This window comes from Malurus melanocephalus, unplaced genomic scaffold (genome assembly GCF_030028575.1).
Source record: "Malurus melanocephalus ecotype Western Australia unplaced genomic scaffold, MMel_1.1 scaffold_43, whole genome shotgun sequence".
Lineage (NCBI taxonomy): Eukaryota > Metazoa > Chordata > Aves > Passeriformes > Maluridae > Malurus > Malurus melanocephalus.
This window is the reverse complement of record NW_026623275.1, coordinates 1243928-1262423: the sequence shown is the minus strand read 5'-3', so window position 1 is coordinate 1262423 and position 18496 is coordinate 1243928. Positions and strand designations below refer to the sequence as shown.

General features: G+C 41.2%; 1 protein-coding gene across 1 annotated transcript in view; it reads left to right on the top strand.

Moving 5' to 3' along the window:
* Positions 1–17815, top strand: part of SYNJ2 (synaptojanin 2) — a 68075-nt gene extending 50260 nt beyond the window's left edge. Inside the window, exons 16-27 of the mRNA XM_057364854.1 lie at positions 311–469; positions 680–836; positions 2753–2870; positions 4599–4817; positions 6040–6118; positions 7361–7529; positions 7941–8090; positions 11056–11190; positions 12224–12336; positions 13130–13238; positions 14510–14712; positions 16465–17815. Of these exons, the coding sequence (XP_057220837.1) occupies positions 311–469; positions 680–836; positions 2753–2870; positions 4599–4817; positions 6040–6118; positions 7361–7529; positions 7941–8090; positions 11056–11190; positions 12224–12336; positions 13130–13238; positions 14510–14712; positions 16465–17232 (2379 nt within the window). The 3' untranslated portion in view covers positions 17233–17815. The remainder of the gene's footprint in view (positions 1–310; positions 470–679; positions 837–2752; positions 2871–4598; positions 4818–6039; positions 6119–7360; positions 7530–7940; positions 8091–11055; positions 11191–12223; positions 12337–13129; positions 13239–14509; positions 14713–16464) is intronic.
* Positions 17816–18496: the final 681 nt, after the last annotated feature.

Sequence of the window (18496 nt, the reverse complement as noted above, 5' to 3'; positions counted from 1 at the left end):
GAAACAAACATATATTTTGAATATTCATGACAAATTGTGAATATAAAACTGGGCTCCAGCTTCGGCATACCTTCAGGAAAGAGGGGTTAGAGTCTGACACTCATGTTTACAAAATTCAGCTCAGTGAGATGCCAAAGACTGTGAAGGAACTGTTCAATTTTAGCACAAAATTAATTTTGACAAATAGAATATGACAAGTTGGTCCAGTATTTGGTAATTCMGAGAGACTGAGTGCTACATTTCAGTGCATTTTAAAGGTGTTTTCATGAATGTGATTTAACATTAACAGCATTCTGTACCTCCAAACTAGGGGCAGAACATGTTCTCCCATGACTATGTCTTCTGGTGTGGTGATTTTAACTATCGCATTGATTTAACATATGAAGAAGTCTTTTATTTTCTCAAACGTCAAGATTGGAAGACACTTTTGGAATTTGATCAACTACAACAGCAAAAATCCAGTGGAAAAGTAAGGCAGTGTGTCTCATTTTCTTGAATAACTGCATGTTGGTTGGGTCTTGTTCCTTGAGAGAGTGAAGCAGTTGCATTTTCAGACCCTTGTGTAGCACATGAATGCAGCAATCAGCTTAAAAATCTAAACATTGTTTGCAAGGAAGTTGATACATCACAGTTGATACCTTTCTCATCTCTAAGTTACAGATGTTACTTATTTTAATAGATTTTTAAAGACTTCCATGAAGGGACTATTAATTTTGGACCAACATATAAATATGACGTTGGCTCGGAGGCTTATGATACAAGTGACAAGTGCAGAACCCCAGCGTGGACTGACAGAGTGCTTTGGTGGAGAAAGAAACTGCCCTTTGAAAAAACAGGTGCGTGGGATCCTTCTTTGTCTGAAAGTTGTTTTGGAATTCACCTACAACTCACCTAAGGGGATTTAATCTAGTGAATGGTGCTTTTCTCAAGCAGATGTTCTTTCAGCTTCACTGGATTAAGTTTCGTGGATGGAGAAAGCCCTTTCTTCTTCAGTGTGTGAACAAAGGCTTCATGCTATAGATGGAAAAGGTGCTGGGAGCTCACTGAGGAACTGGAAACAGTCCAGTTGGAGCAATACAGAAATAATTACTTTGTTTTGCAACAGAATCATTAATCCACATAAAGTTCCTGTGTCATAAYGGTTAGATTGTTAAAACTGCTGTTCTCAGTAGATGTATAAGCAGTCTTCTGTAATTTCTTCTATATTGGTAATTCCTAGGAATATTTCTGCYAGTTTATAGAATGGGAGTAGATTTCATTAATTAGTGCTTATGAAGTGCTTTGCTTTCATGAGTGACCACCACAACAGAGAAGCCATTTTCACTTGTTATTCACAAGTCACAGTTAAAGAAATACTTTTTATTTCCTGCTTCTCCAGGGATTGTTTTTATAATCATTCTCTCAATCTGCRGGAACATCTATCCCCCAATATTTATAAAATTTGAATAAATGAATATTAAAAGGGTAATTGCTGGAGAATTAATTTGGTCTGTGCCACAGAATTGGTTTTCATATGCCTGGAAACTTCTGCTTGGAATCTAAGTCATACCATGGCTATGTTAAGTGATAAAACTACAAAGCAAAATAAGGGCAATCAGAGAGTACATGTCGTCATGATACAGTTATTCACTCTTATTTAAGGAATGAAAATAAAGGAGGAGGAGCCTAAACCATTAATAGAGATGCAATCCAGGAAAGAAAAGTTACATGAGACATAATAAGGAAGTTAAAACAGCCCTCTTGTGCTGACTGTTTTCATTATAGGAGAAGGGACACCCTTCATCATTTCCAATGYATACTCCTTATTTTGCATGGCAGGGCTTTCCCTTGGGGATCTTTAGTAGTGGAAGTACACGCAGCAAGAGGACCTAACTAGCTGGTCTGCAAGAGTCAAGGCAGGTTCCATTCTTTAGAGCTTGTAGGACTCTCACAGCTGGCTCACATGGGTCCATACCTGACTGGTGCATTCCCAGCCCTGCAAAGCTTTCTCAGTGTGATGCTAGAGTTCCTCTCCTTTATTGCTGGTGGTGAGGYTCTTCTGCCTCTCAGCTCAAATTGTGTTGCACCTTATTGCAGTTATTGGCTAAAGGACTACTTGCTTTATGAGAAGGAAGTGTAGCCTCAGCATGAGTGGTTAGGAAGAAACACCATATTCCATATTAACTCACTTTCAGCTTCACAGAAAAGAGTTATCCATTTAGTGAAACAGTGAGCTAAAAACTTCTTGTTATTAACAATAGAGTACCTCACTCTTGCATAACATCAGGTACGCTTTCTGTCACCTTAGTGGGTTGTAATACAATTATTTGGAGGTTGAATTTGCATACGTTTCTCCTATGTCTAGTGTATTATTTCTCCAATCCCTGCCTAATATTCAGATTTGCAAATACCATGTCTATTTCTTATGCTCAGTAATGAGATAGGAAGTAAAATACTAATATGACTCTATCAACCCAGGCTGTACAGGTAATTCATTTGGTGACATTCATGTCAGCTGTTTTGCAAGTGTCTTATTCTACTAATCGGCTGTCTTGGTTGCACTCACAGTCCTTTTTCTGTTTTTTCTTTTTAGTGCCTAATTTGTAAATCTTGTAGGATATAAGCTCTTCTTTGAGTTATTCATATACAAGAACAAAAAAAAAAAACCCACCTCCCACTACTAGGGTCTGTGAAGAGCATCCTAGCAAAATAATATTTAACTGTTGTAGAACTATCTTGGAGTGACTTTTAAATTATGTTTTGTGCTGCATAGCTGGAGAGATCAATCTTCTGGACAGTGATCTGAGTGCTGATTCCAAAGTCAGGCACACCTGGACCCCTGGAGCTTTGATGTACTATGGGAGAGCAGAGCTGCAAGCATCTGACCACAGGTAAACAATCAGAGAGAGCATTGCCAGGTTAAAATGTGTCATGCTGAATTACAACTTCAAAGTGAGGGACCAAGTCTGATTATAACAGGAATTACAATCTTACTGTGTTCACTGTCTGCTTGATGGGTTTTTTCCCCCTCATGGTGGGTTTTATACCAGGGTGGCAAGTAACTACAGTCATGTTGTYAATTTTTCCTGCACTGTGATCTCAGCAAGGGTTAGATGGGTTGCAGCAACAGGTATAGAAAACACGGCTTTTTGTTGCTTGTTTTTTGTTGCTTTGGTTTTGGAAAAGCTCTGATACCTAAGGAAGCTGCTGTGATGGATTTCCACTCAGCTTGCTGTGGGAGAGGAGACTGGGACTGTGTGGCCTGAAGGCCACACAGAAAGTATTCAAGTGTGGGGCTTCTGTGTCTCCTTTAAAAATGGAGATGGGAAGGAAGAAAAAGTGCTTCTGGTTGGTCTGYATAATTAGGGATATGAATGTCCTTTCTTTGATAGACTTGTTCTCTGCTTCACTTGTGAGAAACAAATTCTGTAATAAATACACTTTGAAAGGTCCCTTCCTTTCAGAATATTTGTCTCACCCCTTTCATGCCCTGTGGAAATGCTACAACATTGCTCCTCCTAGCAGCGCTGAGTGACCCTGAGTAGCTGTCTCTGTGCTTCTGGCGGTGCTCTTGCATGCCAGGACTGTTCTGTATTCCTCTAGCAATGGAAGAACGCCTCGTGCAATCAATTTCTCTCTGTCAAGGCTCTGACATTGCTGTGTTCTGCAAAGCACAGTGGAGCTGCTGCTCTCATTATATAGGACCCTGAGGATGCAATCTGTGAAACATGGCTGTTATACAAGGTTTTCTATTTCAGCAAACTTGACTCCAAAAACTGCTTTTTAATTACAGTCAGCAGGTTTGCTTTCCTAAGGTTTGTGCTAGAAAAATGGCATAGCTGTATCTTTGTGACATATGGAAATGCATTATGATTCACAATGCTTATGGAAATAGTTAATGCTTCCCATTTTTCCCCTTTATTATCCCTTTCCAGCTCTGCTGTTGTTGCTTTCTGGTAATGTGTATCAAGAGCCAAGTCTATTGCAAGTAGAAGGCAGCAATTTTGACACAGTTGTAAGAGCAGTGGTCCCAGTCACTGCTYTGTGCATGTGCAGGTGGAAATCTGAGACTGTGGATTGCATCCACTGAGATGAGACGAGTTCTCCTCTTTCAGACAGCTCTCTCAGTTCTATTCAGGTCTAACACATAGAGAAGTAATTTGTAAGAAATTACCCAAGAAGCAAGTTTTCAGTGTTGGCTTCTTATAATGTAATGGATTGGCACATATTTGCCACATGACATTATACATTTGGAGTGCTTTGTCCTTAGTTTTTGAAAGAAGATATGTGGCCTTGTCTAACAGAAAATAATGAGTTTCCATCCTGATTTATAGATGTTTGGGACCACAGCTGTTTGATAATGAGTGAAGTATCCTGGTATTTTTGGTCTGTAGGTTTGCCGGAAGTGCTGCATACAATTGTTGTTTCAGTTCTCTTATGGTGTCCTCACTGTTACATACAGGAATGCAGGACTAGGAAATATAATTAGTAGTACTCAAGGCATGATCTTGACCACTGTAGAAAAATGAAGCTTTGATAAAGTTGTCTTATTTCTTGATTTTATTGTTATATAAGCATTTTTTTATTTTTCATAAGCATTTTTCCTTTGTTTCATGTAGGCCAGTGTTAGCTATTGTAGAAGTGGAAGTTCAGGAAGTTAATGAAGCTGCCCGTGACAGTGTTTTCCGGGAAGTGTCATCTTTCCAGGGACCACTGGATGCCACAGTAGTGGTAAATCTGCTATCACCAACACCTGAAGAGAAGAATGAATTTCCTGAAGACTTGCGTACAGAGCTTATGCAGATGTTTGAGGATTATGGTAYTGTTGTTCTGGTCAGGTGAGTTTGGGTTCCCAAATGGCATGGTATCTATTAAAAAACACAGACTGGAAGATCTCTTTTGTCMTGACAGAGTTAACTTTGTATTGGAAAGGTAATATGTAGAATTCTTGTAGAATTCTTTTACTGCATGTTGAATTCTTCATTAAAATTGAATACAAGTGTTTTGAGTATCTTGCACCTCTCRACAACCTTTTAAAGAAATAATCTARCAGCTCTCTTGGCTGAGTGGCAGAGAATTTTATTCAGTACAACACCACAAAGCAACACTTCGATGTAAATCATCATCTTTAGATTCAGCCCTCAATTCCATGCATTGCTGCGTCTGGTGGATCCTCGGGCCCTGCTTCACTTTCTCTGGAGAGGTCTGCTCTCTTCCACCCTCTTTCACACTTGGCAGGATTTCCTGGCTGGCTCTCCTTTCTGTTGGGAGTCATTTTGCTTGTTTGTTAGCAGTACAGTTTCTCGCAGAGCTGTCACCCACTGGGCTGGAGAGGGAGAGTGTGATACCTTCTGGCAGAGCAGCTTAATTTCATTCTGATTGGTTCTCTRCAGGGCTCCAGCACAGCTGTGAGACTTGTGTTTTGAGAAATAGAGGCAAAAGACCTAACAGTTGACCTCTGGGAAACACTGCCAAAAACTTGTTTATGTCTGTTTGATTAATTTATTAATGGAGAAAGCTGCTGACCTGCTGTTGTGTAATTTTGTGAAGTGCCGATATAAGCTGAGGGTTCAAAAGCAGCCATTCAGGAGCAGCAGCACCACCTTCCTTGTGAAAAAAGGAGCAAGAAAACAATATGTTTTGGTGGATAGTTCTTGTTTTATTTTGTTTTTAATTGCTTTAGATATAGGTGGAATATTAGTCTTTGGGAACATCACATGTCCTCTGAGGTAAAGGATATGCAGAACCGTGGAAGTTAGTCCAGAGGGGCTGAGTATCCTGTCAASAGCTGCTGAGATGTTTGTCCTGCTGTTCCTGGGGTGATCCAGACCACAGATCACAYGAGGCAGGATTGGAGAGGAGCCCAGCTTGGATTCACAGATCACCTGCTCCCTCAAAAAATAGAATTGTGAAGGAAAATACAACTAAAACCAAATGYATAGCGCRACATAYGTATCTTGTATATAYATCTATACGATAGTTTGCTATCACRCTTGCCTTCACAGGGTTTTATTCAATGGTGAAGTAAAATGGTTTTTCTCCTCTGCCTTTTTTCATTAGGATCAGTGGAGGTCAAATGCTGGTGACATTTGCAGACAGCAAGTCAGCTCTTCGTGTTATGGATATAGATGGTGTCAAAGTAAGATTTTCTCAAACCTGTAATAATAGTTTCATAACTAATTTCTCAAAAGGGGTTTCTTAGAATGAAGAACTTGAGTTTCTACAAGTAGCACTATTTCCAAGAAAGTTAATGCTTATAAAGTCCTTAGCTTCACAGCTGCTGAAGCTGTTAATGCAGTATTTTAGTTTCAGGATGGCATGAGGTGACTTTTCATGGAGCACTAAGCACTGCTTAGAATCTGGCCTCTGATACCACTGCAGAAAACATGTACTTGTTCATGGTTGTGGCTATTTGAAGCAGTTCTCATGACTTTCTGTGTGACTTTATGATGTTGCCAAAGCATCCTCATGATTGTGTTTTGGAGATTTTTTTTTTTTGTTTCTCTTCAGTRTRTATCAAACAGACTGCTTCTGCTAAGCTGGAACAACATGATTCATTGGCTTCCATGATAAATCCAGCATTAGCAGTAGGCATTTACCTTCCCATCCCCTGCTCTTCCTTCCCACACACGTACTCAACATCAGCCCCTTCATTTATGCTGACAAAACTGTTTGAGGGGCTGCCCTGTAAACTTAACACTGAAGTAATGGATTTAACTCCCATTCTTCTTTCATATTTGCAGTTTTATCTTTTAATTTWGACTCCTGCCTTTCGTGTAATTTGTAGCACAGACTGAAACACAGTTTTATGCACACAGTATGTGAAGATGCTGGAAATCTGGGTTGAAAAGCTGRCTGATTTTCCTGTCAATGCTGCTGGCTTGTCTGTATTTCACCCCARATGTCACAGAACAACACACATGCGCAGCTGAAGTCTTAATCTGTTTGAAAAGATACTTTACATATACATCAACCATCATACATGAGATTTTCTGCTTACAGGTGGCAGCAGGTACAAGACTCTGGTGTGTTTTAAAGCTGCTGACTCAAAAATGGCACCCTCCCACACCAATATTGCTATCACAGTGTTGTTTTGATGAYATTTGATGTTTCATCTATTTCTCCAGTATTTTCCAAATGCAGCAGCAGTGCTTTTTAGCTGTGAAGCTCCTTTTCTTTCAAGAACATTGTTATAGTCTGAAAACTTGGTTGTGGGGTTAAGAAGAGTATGTACTTTCCATTTAAGTTCTGAAGTGAAGCTTWTGTTGCATCAATTTCTGAAGCAGTTGTACAACAGGCTGGCAGCACTTGCTTATAGTGTTCAAGTGTTCCTTTTTTGTGAAGGTGTTTGGCAAAGGGAAACAATTCTTTCTTTGCTTAGGTTAGAGGCAGAACAGTGAGGATCCAGCCCAAGACTAAGGACTGGCTAAAGGGCCTTCAGGAGGAAATTGCTCGAAAACGGGACAGCGTTGTCCCCATGTCCCCCACGGCAAACTCTCATCTTCTGGAAGAAAATTTTGACTTCTCAAGTTTGGACTATGAGTCAGAAGGTAAGMAACAGGTTTCTAAGTTAAATAGTGAGAAATTGCTTTGCTGACTTTGGTTGCACAGAGAAGGTAGGGTGTGAGTGTCAGTGGCACTTTAATTTGTAATGAAACCACACTTCTTAAAAAGAGGACTKCTGTAATTAAAGCCATGAACTGACTCTCTGCCTGGGCAGAGAACTGTTCCTTAGATCATCCTGTCAATTTAGTGTTATGATATATTTTAGCAAATTAAATGTATGGTACAGCTGTCTATATAGAGACACACTGCAATGAAACACATGGGTTGGTTACACAAGAATCTTGCCCAGCCTATATATTAAATTAACTGATCATATAGATAAATTAATAGGTAGTATAGAGAGACAGAGAATTAATTTGCTCATTAATTCTTCTTTATCTAATATTTTAATCCAGGTGATATTGAGGATGAAGATGATTATTTAGAGGATGTTCTRTGTCAACACCTTGTAGCAGACACAGCAGAAGATATGTCTGAGTGCTCTGGACACTGCACATCCATAGCTCTTTCAAATAAATCTGGACAAAACCCCCGCCTGTATAAAGGTAAAGTATTCACCTTCCTTAGGGTAAGACCTGAAGGTTTGTTGTTTGTTCTCCTGTTGTATGTRTTTCCCCCTTCCTTTATATTTTCTTTCTAGGTTGCCCTGCACTACCTATTCTTTCTCAACTCCCCTTGAGAGTGACTGTGACTGAGRTCCTCAGGCATAACAGTAGTACAAATAATGAAACTTAGATTCTCCTTCTCTCTAGCCTAGGGCAAGGCAAGAAAGCTGAAAAATGCTGTTTTCCTTTTCTAGCCAGAAGAAATTCAGTCTTTTTATCCATTTGATGTTGTTTGGCATCAGAATATACAACAAAAAAAATTGCATTCCTTTTTTCTTATTGGTGAGGGCCAAAGCAAAATCAAACCAAAGGAATCCTGTTGATTCAGTGATAGGTTCTAGTCTGTCCTTTGAACAGTAGCAATGACAGAGCCATCAAGTGTAAATTGGGAAATTGTTGTGTTCCAATTATTTGAGAGGCCTGAAGTTTCTCCTRTGTTCTCATTTGATTTATTTCTGAAGGAGTCGAGGTTCATGGAATATGTGTGTATTCATTCTTTGGTTCTTCATGAATGTGTTACCTTTTTTCTCAGTTGGCTGATTTGCACATGATTGCAAAGTAACTCAGTACAAAGAAGATAAAGCTTTTGAGAGAATACTGATAAAAACTGCARCAAGAACTAGTATAACAGGTGTCTTAAAATGTCCGTTTTTATTTTTCTTCTCCTTGTAAATTTTTTCCCTATCTTWGTTCCCCTCCCCAGTGCCGTAGTATTCTTAGTAGTTTTTAGTAATAAATCTATTTTGCAACTTAAGTTATTCAGCTTGTCTGACCATTCTCTGGAGCATATATGTATCTTTCTCTCAATTATGTTATTTTATCTGAAAGCCATAAATKTTCRTGTTAATTGGGCTTTTGCTCTCCCTTCTGCCCTCTCYGGTGGGAAGGGAGGGAAYGTCGTGGGTGCTTTTGGCTTTCAGCACAGTTCAAACCACGACATTTTTGGTGCTGTGACTCRGATAGGGAAAAAACAGGTTTAAACCCASGACAGTAGCCAAGCCAGTCATAGTCTTACAATGGGATGTGATCATGAAATGCTTCAGTGGCCAAGCATTGACAGGCTGGGATATGTATTAAACACCTCATTGTGACARCAAGTGATTCAGTGGCTGTCATTCTGCACTCTCTCAGAAGTGCTTTGTCTTCTGACATAAAAGTGCAAACTTTAATACCTTCAAAGGTTGAGTCAGAAGTAGAGTTCAGAAAGATTAAATGAAATTCGTACACTTACACAGACAGATTTTCCAAACAGAATGATTTATGACTTTCTTGCCCACCTTGAGTCATAGGCTGGGTCACTGTGGCCAGACCCAGAAGCCTATCCCTGAGTCAAGGAGTAATCAGTCATTATTAAATACTGTGAAGTCAATCACTTTGTATGATAGGGTGCCTTGCCCTCCAAGCACCTCTGGCCTACTGTGTGATGATTCATTAAGCCACAGAGAATTGCAGTGAATCTTGTCACCCACACTAACKCTTCTCCACAAAAAATATCACAAAGTAAATAGAGGTTATGGAGTACAGTTTGAAGGAGGTCAAGGTGGGGTTGTGATCTCACACAATTCAAAATATGATATATTCAATTAGTCTTAAAGTGTCTGCAATTTCAGATTCCTCTATAAACTTCCAATTCTGCCTGAGTAGCTCCTAATTGAAGGTATGATGATTATGTAGCTGGTGGTAGACACAGATGGAAAACAGTGACAGGCACAATAGTGTGTACATGTGTTTCTGAGGTCAGGGAAGGGCACAGCCTCACAAAACTGATGTCCCTGCCAGCAGCCTTTCAGGGATGGAATTGAGTGGTGATGGCTGTTCTTTGTTAAGTGCAGTTTTGCTGCCAGAACTTCAAACTGTGCCTCCAGGTGCCTGCATGACTCCTTGGATCCTCCTGATGAGCCCATATCTGCAGCTTAGAAGTACTGAAAATGCAGAGAGCAGGGGGAGGGCAGGCTGGGCAGACCACAGGCTCTGTCTCTGTGGCTGCCATCTGCTGCTGAGTGGGAGTAGGAAGCTGGGAGGCAGCTCGTGATTCCCTGCAGAGCACAGCTTTCTGAAAAACAAGAACTTGTTTAAAAATGCCTTTAGTACAAGACTTCTGCTACATAATTCTTTCCCCATCTCTCCAAACCACAGGGACAAAACTAAACCCAGTGGATCTTGGAGCTCTTGAGAGCAAGAGCTGCACAGCTGGGCAGCCAAGGCAGGATGAGAGGACTGAAGTGAAAGTCCTCACTGCAGCAGATGGGGGAGAATAAAGCAACCCATACTTCTCCCCTCTCCAGCCATCAGAAAGGCTTAGATGGGATGAAAGACTGAGTAATTAATWAGCAACGTGAGGTGCATCCAAGAGCTAGCAGATTGAGGCAGCTGTACCTGTTAGGAGATGTTGCTGGAAAGCAGAGATGTGATGACTGAGCCATTCAGACAGGTTTTTCTCTGATATAAAAACAGTTCTCCTGTGCAAGAAAAGATGTCTAATCCTCAAATGGAATTCCTGTGTTCAGGATGGAAAACAAGAAACCATGCCTTAGCCATGGCAGTTTGAATGGGAGCAGGTTGCCACCAAGTCTGGCTGTGAAAATCTCAGACTCTAACAAGGTGCCSCATAACCCTGGAATCAGATGCAGGCATTCTTCGTGTTGGTGGTGCAAACAGCTAATAAATAAATGGTGGAAAAGCAGAGAGAGAAAGAAAGCAGCATTTGACAAAAGGGGAGATGTTTGCTGCAGTGGGAGCAGGCAGACATTGGGGGAGAGCAGAACAGTGTGAACAGAGCTATGGGGCGCTGCTGACAGACCTGGCTGAGGCTTGACACTCGCAGTCACCTCTCTCCTGCCCCCTCAGATYTGGTGCCTCTCAGCCAGGGGGTGTCTCACACAGACCCTGTCTGAACTGTCCCCAGATGACGCAGACCTGGCTGATTTGAAGCGGGAGCTGGAGGCAAGGGGAGAGTGCAGCCGCCGGACCCCAAGCAGGTCTCTGTCCATTCCTACCAGGCCTCGGCCACCGCAGCCGCCRCAGAGGCCTCCCCCTCCTGGTGAGTTTAACTTTCTTTAATGTGGTGTTGGCMCCAGCTGAGCAGTTTTTGTCTGCCRTTTCTGGGTGACAAAGAAAGTAATACCTTGTTCTGAAATGTCAGGCTCGAGGTGCTTGTACTTGCTTCCCAGCTTGTTTCAGCCTGAATATTACTGCCATTAGTAATGGGAGAAGTTTGTCTTTAGGATGACAGATACTCCACAAAAAAAATGCCTTTGGTAAGCATAGAATTGCCCATATGTTTCATACTAGCTCACCACTCAGGTTAGCAAGTTGAGCAGCCACTTTGTCGCAAAAAAGGTACTGGTATTAATGCCTCCTGGGTTCTGAAGTCACTGAGTGTTTTCTTGCAATTTTTTGGTTTCTGAATTAATTGTAATCAGAATTTTAAAAACCTTTGACAAAATACCTGTTCTGTATGGTTTTTGTCCTTTCCTTCTTTGCAAGCAATTCTTGTGTTTATGAAAGAAATGAAAAGTGGATTATGGTTTTCAGTGAGGCACAGAGGGGAAGTGATGCTCTTTACCTAAGCTCTGCCCACCTGAGATGCCATCCAGAGCATGCTCCTGTTTTTATGGCTACTTCTGGATGAATGCTGATTGCTAGATGGGCATAATCATCTTTGCCTCCTGTATTAGACAAGCTAGAAATCATGTTTTTCCTGTAGCYCAAAAGCCTCCCTTCTGTGTACATTTTCCAGACTTAAATTAGAATCTTCATGTTGCTCACCTGTAGAGGATGAGTTCTTTTGGATTATTCCCATTAATTTTTGAGTCTGTTGCACAGAAGTGCCAACATTGGTATTTGTATTTCTGTGCCTAGAATGCAATGTTAATGCTCAGCTGAGGTTATCTAATTAATTAAATGAAATTAAGACTAACTAGGAAACTGCTTCCTGAAACAGATCAAGATTTTGGGAGGGGGATGGCATCTCTCATTTATCACAGTTTCCAAGCACATTGGTTTTGCTCCGTTGCAGATAAAACGTTGTACCACTCTTGAATGTAAAAAGCCATTTTTTATTCCTCTTCCAGCTGGAACATCAGGCAAAAAGTCCCCCTCAGATGGTTCCCTCTCTCCAGGAAGCCATTCCACCTGCTCCATCCTGGCAACAGCAAAGCTGCTTCCTGGAGCCCCTCAGCAGCCAGTGAGTCCTGCTGCTCAGCAATTTGTGGCCACTTGGCACTGGCCTGATCTCTCCCGTCTACACTGAGTATCACATACAGGATGCACCTGCCATACAAGGAAGGAAGTTCATCACGTGTCTGAGCTAAAAATGCCAAGATAACTTCTTGTATTGTAATACTGCACTGTAGGCCCTGTTAGGCAGTAGAAAAATGTTAATAAATTGCCAGGAATTAGGAAGGCCAGAGTGGGGGAGAGAGAATGAATAGGTGCAAGGCCAGAGCACTGGTGCTGCTTTCTGACAGATGCTAACTTGAATTTTAAACACCATCATCATATCAATCATATCATATCATATCATATCATATCGTATCGTATCATATCATATATCATCATATGGTTTAATTCTTTTCTCACCTCTGTTTTGGTGGGCCATGCTAGTGCCCACAATGCAGGAAAAGTTCTGACCACTGCCAGCAAAGCTGTTAGTCTCCCTGAGGAGACCAAGACCAGAATGTGGAAATGCCTTCCCACTCTTACCTTGCTGGATGAGAACCCTAACACAGTGAACAAGGATGGCTAAGGAACAAGGATGACTACCTGTGGTGCTGGGCATTGGCCTTCTGTCAGCTGATGGCAAATGTGTAGAATTTGCCAAAAGATTCCCCACCATTTCTTTAGTATTTATTGATCATTGCATGGCCACTGGCAAGAACAGAATTTTACAGGTGTATGAGCTTAGCTGTAAAATTACAGGTGTACAAGAAAAATCAGTTCTCTCAAGATTACTTCATCTCCTATTTTTTTTTTCAAAGCCTAAAGTCCGGACTGGAATCAGCAAACCTTACAATGTCAAGCAGATCAAAACYACCACAGCTGAGGAAGCAGAAGAAGCTATTAGATGTCTTATGGAGGCCAAAGGAGGTGAGCACAGCTTTCTKACTTCTAAAAATCTTTAAATAAAAAAAGCTGTAGGTGTATTCATCTCATCATAGCCCGGATTCATATACTTCTATGCAGAATTTCACCTGAACACAGACTTGCCAAAATTGTACATGGTATTCTCTGTCAGTTCTGATAATATTAACAATTTTTTCAAGATGTTTAAGATTTTATATTTTGTTGTAGGACCTGCTACTTGGAGTACCTTGGGTTATTTATGTCCAGATTTAGTCAGAAAAATTAAAATATAAAGATGGGATTTTACTAAACCGACAGTGCCTGTGTTAGCTCAGAGTTGCATAAAGGATATTTGCTGCTCTATTTACTGAATGCTCACTATTCCAAGCAGAACTACAGAGCAAATGCAGCTGTAGGAGAAATAACCTGTATTCTGTTCACATTTGGACAGCAAGTATAGCTGTAACCTAGATAAAAGCTTGCACTGCTTCAGCTTGAATAGCTAAGCTAAAAGGCTACTCGGTGTTTAGGCTCTCTGTGCAGTCCCTGGAGAAGAGAGCTTCTTGCAAGGGCAAGTTRGAGCACGAAACAAGCTTAGGTACTGTGAATGTACCCCCAGGGTTGCATGCAGTCTTTCTGCTGATGCTGTGTGAATGAGAATAGCTACCTGAGTCTGCAAGGCTCTCAGTTTAGGAGAAAATCATCCCTTTTCATTTATATGTAGAACAAATGCAGTCTGAAATAATCCCATTTATTTAGAAATAATCATAAAGGCATCTTGGTGTTTGTTCCTCAGTGCTGTTCATTTCATTTTGAAATCAGATTCACTCTCCATTGATTTTGAAATTCACATTCACTTGGTGTGGGTAAGAAAACTAGTCTGGTCAGCATCATTTCCAGACCCTTGTGCTGTACCACCAGCTGGCATTTACAGTTCTTCCCAAAGTACTCTACAAGATGCACTTGGTATCTGTAACTTGATTTTCCAAATAAKGCCAAAAGGAAACCGAGAACTTGAGCCCAATACTCCTGAATCCCCACCCAGTGTTTTTTCCACTTGACCAAATGGTGGTGCAGCACTGCTGGTTTGGCATGAAATTACTTCTGACAGGGAAGTTTTTCCCTAACAGCCTTTTACAGGATTTCAGAGGACTGTGCTTATTTCTAAAATCTACCTTCTTAGCCTGAGTTGGCCCTATAGCCACAAACATTTTGGGAAACATGATTGTTAATGAAATTACCTTGAATCTACATTCTGATCAAGCCGAGGTKCCATATTTGGTTTTGCTTTTCAGGACTCCAGGAAGATGCAGTAAAGCCTGTTCCAACCAAAAACCAAACTTCCTCCAAACCCGAGGGTCTTCCCAGCACCACAAAGTCAGCAYCATTTCAAGGGTCACAGACAGGAGCGGTGCCTGTGCCTCACCGTCCACCCCCCAAAGTTCCAAATCCAAAGAAGCCAGTGCACCTGCAAAGGACCGGAGTCAAGCTGGAAAATGTAAGAGAATTGCAGCAAAATGCATCCAGCTTCCATTACACMGTGTGAATGGTGGAGGGGTGGGCTGACTGTTTGTAGGAAGTCCTTCATTGTCAGCAGGTGCTGGAATGATTTTGTGTATTATAGTCACCGAGGCATAAAAATGCAAGAAAAGATGGTTCTCTTTCTGAGAAAGAGCCATATTCAAGCTTTTCTATTTGTCAGTCCATTCTCTTAGTTTTCTTCTGGTTTGGCTAAACCTTGTCAGGATGTAACACTCATTTGTTCTTTATCACAGTATTTGCTTTTGACCATGAGTGGTCTGCTCTGTAATTTGAGGCAACGTTTTCACCAGTTCTATATCCTTGCTTGCTTTTCTTGTACAGCTTGTAATGGGATTCAGCCTTTCAGWTTGAATTCTGGAGTCTACTCAAGAGTTCATATTCTCAAAAATACAAAGCTGTGGGTGTTCAGGTTTTAATCTATGTCAGGTTTCTATGACGGAGGCAATAGTTCACCTCTAGAGCTGCTAAAATGATTATCTAATTTGTAAAGCAATTTAAGAGAAAGACAAATATAACCTTTTATATTCTTCTTTTGACAGAATCTCTGCTAAGGAAGCTCTCTTCTAAATTCTTAGGACTCTTACCTTACCTTCTTTTGGTAAAGGCTTTGACCCTTCTTTATAATGAACTTTGTGCTATCTTTACCTAGCGGATTCACCAAAAAACCCAACTCAGACAGCACAGTCTATGCCAAGGAGTAGTCAGTTTGTTTTGTTTATGTTGTCASCATTCCCAGGTCACTCCTGGAAGATGCTGAGAGGGATTGCTATTTTGGTGTTAGTTATGTGAGAGCTTCTGCAGAAATAGATCTATTTCAGTTTGACTTGCTTTGGAATTCCACTCCTTCCTGCACGTGAGGAAGGTCAGATGGGAGTTGTGTACTTCAAAACTTTTACCCAATCCACCTCTACCACAGTCAACTGTAGGCAACTTAACAGCACACAGACAGAAGTGGCATGGGATATGTCCAGCATGAGATACTGACTAAATATTTTGCCTACATGAAAAAGCCTGCACATAACCTTTTAATATTATGCAAGAGTAATAAAGAATTTAAATGCTTTTATTCAATCACACCAAGTRTGAGAAATCGGAAGCAGTCCTTGTYCTCYTAGACTGAGCTGGGCTCATTTTTTATATACTTTAAAATGGTGGATGGATGCTAGACTGGACTTTGAGAGTTTATTTTTATCTGCAGTTCCCAGCATCAGTGGGACAGGACAGAGACCTTAATGCATGTATTGGGTTAGCTTAAGCTAATTCTCCTTCAACYTTATCTGTCCAAATAAGCTACACCTAAAGGCATGTGCCCATTAATTTAGGCCTCCTTATGCATTCTTGCTTAAATAATATTAGTCAGCAGAGAGATGTAACAAATAAAAAACTCCTCAGAATTCTGTTTATTTGGCCCAGAGCAAAATCCTAACATAAAAGGTAGATGGGCAGAAAGAGCTTTGAGTGAACAGGCTGTAGGGTCCTGGTCCTCCTGAGCTCTCTGTAGATGAAGACATGTGCCAGGGACGATGTGTGAGCCCAGAGCCCAGCAGGTACAGTGCAGAACTGAGCTGTCAAGCCTCCTCTTTGTACTGCTTTTCTTTCTTCCAGGACTATCAGCTTTTCTTAGAAACTGTCAATAAGACTTTCACCAGTAGTGACTTAGGGTTCAAAGTCCCTTTTTGTTCTCATATTTCTTCCTTTGCCTCCTCAGGCCATGTCTCCAGAAGAGCAATTCAACCAACAGACAGCGCAGTCTCCTTTTGGCTTGCTAGAGCCCCATCTAGAAGCTGGAGCTATTCTTAGTCCAACCAAGATCACTCCAGTCCCTAAACCCAGAACTGGGAAGCCTCAGGAGAGCAGGGGGAGCAGTGAAAGGCAGCCCCCATCAGCAAGCACGGCTGAGGCCATCGTGCTGCCCTCCCAGAACGCTCCTTTTGCCCCAAAGGTGCCGCCACGAAGAAAGAARTCRGCTCCTGCAGCTTTTCATCTSCAAGTCCTCCAGAGCAGTGACAGCSCYCTTTTTAGTGGAGCACTGTTYAACTCCAACAACAACAACCCTGGGTCCTGCCCGCAGACTCATGGCCCTGCTCGCTCAGGTCCTACAGCCTCTGCCAGCCCAGAAAACAGCAAAGCTCAGCCCTTGGCAGAACTGATGGCAGAGCTCCAGGGCCCTCCTGGACCAGCACACCAGCACTGGATACCACAACGCTTGGATACCAGCCCCCTGCCAGAGGACACAAATCTTCTGGACCTGGACATGGATTCTTCCTTCCCTCCTTCCACACAGGCACCATCAGGTTCTTCTCCAGCACACACTTCTGAAAAGTTAAATCACCCYAACCGGAAAGATTTCAGTCACTGGGTCACATTTAGTGATGACGAAGACAGCAGCGCAGTGGCAGAAAGGTTCAACAAACTGCTGGTCTTAGAACAAAACAAAAATACCTTAACGAAAACAAATACTGATTTAGAGTTGTAAAATTTTGCCTCCTTAATTTTCCTACAGAAATCATAATTATGATGCAAAATAAAAAATAAATCCTTTTTTTATTTAATGAAACAGATCATATGTCCATGCTACATTTCATTTTCATGTTTAAAGATACTGCCCCTGGAGGGAAGTATATAGAGTACATACAACCTAACATTATCTACAGTTCATTTGAAAACTTCCTTATTCTAAGTTATTTCTTTTTATTAATCCATGTTAAGATGTTTTATTTCAGGTACAAATCATATGTAAGAACATGTAATGATGTATGGAAAAAAAAGACATTAAGAAAAACATTTTCCTGTGAAATGTATATTTTAATTGATTCCTGTTGTTTGAAATAAAGCATCATTGCTTTGAAGAGGTATTCTCCAGTTATTCTGAAATGAACATCCAAAAGGAGAATACACCAGTATAACAACAGCACTAACACTGGTATTGCTCTGCTAGAAGTTCCAAAACTCACCCTGGTTTTTGTTCACAACATGCCCATGTCCAACAGCATATTTTGAAAAAGGACTGTGGTTTTCCACGTGCTATTTCGCTGCAAAGAAATGTTACAGGCTGCCTGTGCGTTTGCTGTGCGGATCCTGTGGACAAATGGGGAACAGCTGAGACCAACTGATGTCACAGGTACTGGTTTAGGGATGTCTTATGCTAAAGGCAGCTCAGGAATTCAGTAATTGTGTCCCTGTTCCATTCTGTGTCCTCACGAACAAATACCATGTCAGTCTTTTATTTGCACAGTGCAAATGGGGAAAGGGCTGGCCCTTTTTGCCTGGCCCGTGGGCTAAAGCTGCACATGATGGATGCCATTTGTGCAAAGCAGGCAGTTAAAAACCATAACCAGATTGCAACTTGTCATGGTAACTTGTTAAGAGAAGCATCAATATCTTTTGTTATTAAATGAGAACATTTTTAAGCAGCTGGAGAAGCTGAAAAAACTCATTTTCAAAAAACATTGTAAGATCTATTTTAAAAGAAGGTTTTTTTTTTTTTTTCCCCATAGGAAAATTAATTGGCTTGTTCTCAGCTTCCTGAACACTTGGAATTCAGGCATTTTATTCCGTATAATGCCTACCTGTTTCTCTGCCACTGCCAAATTTTGAACACAAGACATCCTGTGAGAGAGGATGCTGCCTTTGAGCACCTGTCATCCTCCCCTGCTCTCATTTGCCAGACACTTATAAAATTCCCCAAAACCTTCAAAGGCCAAGCCCATAAAACCCAGTGCTAAGCTTCTTCTGTGAGT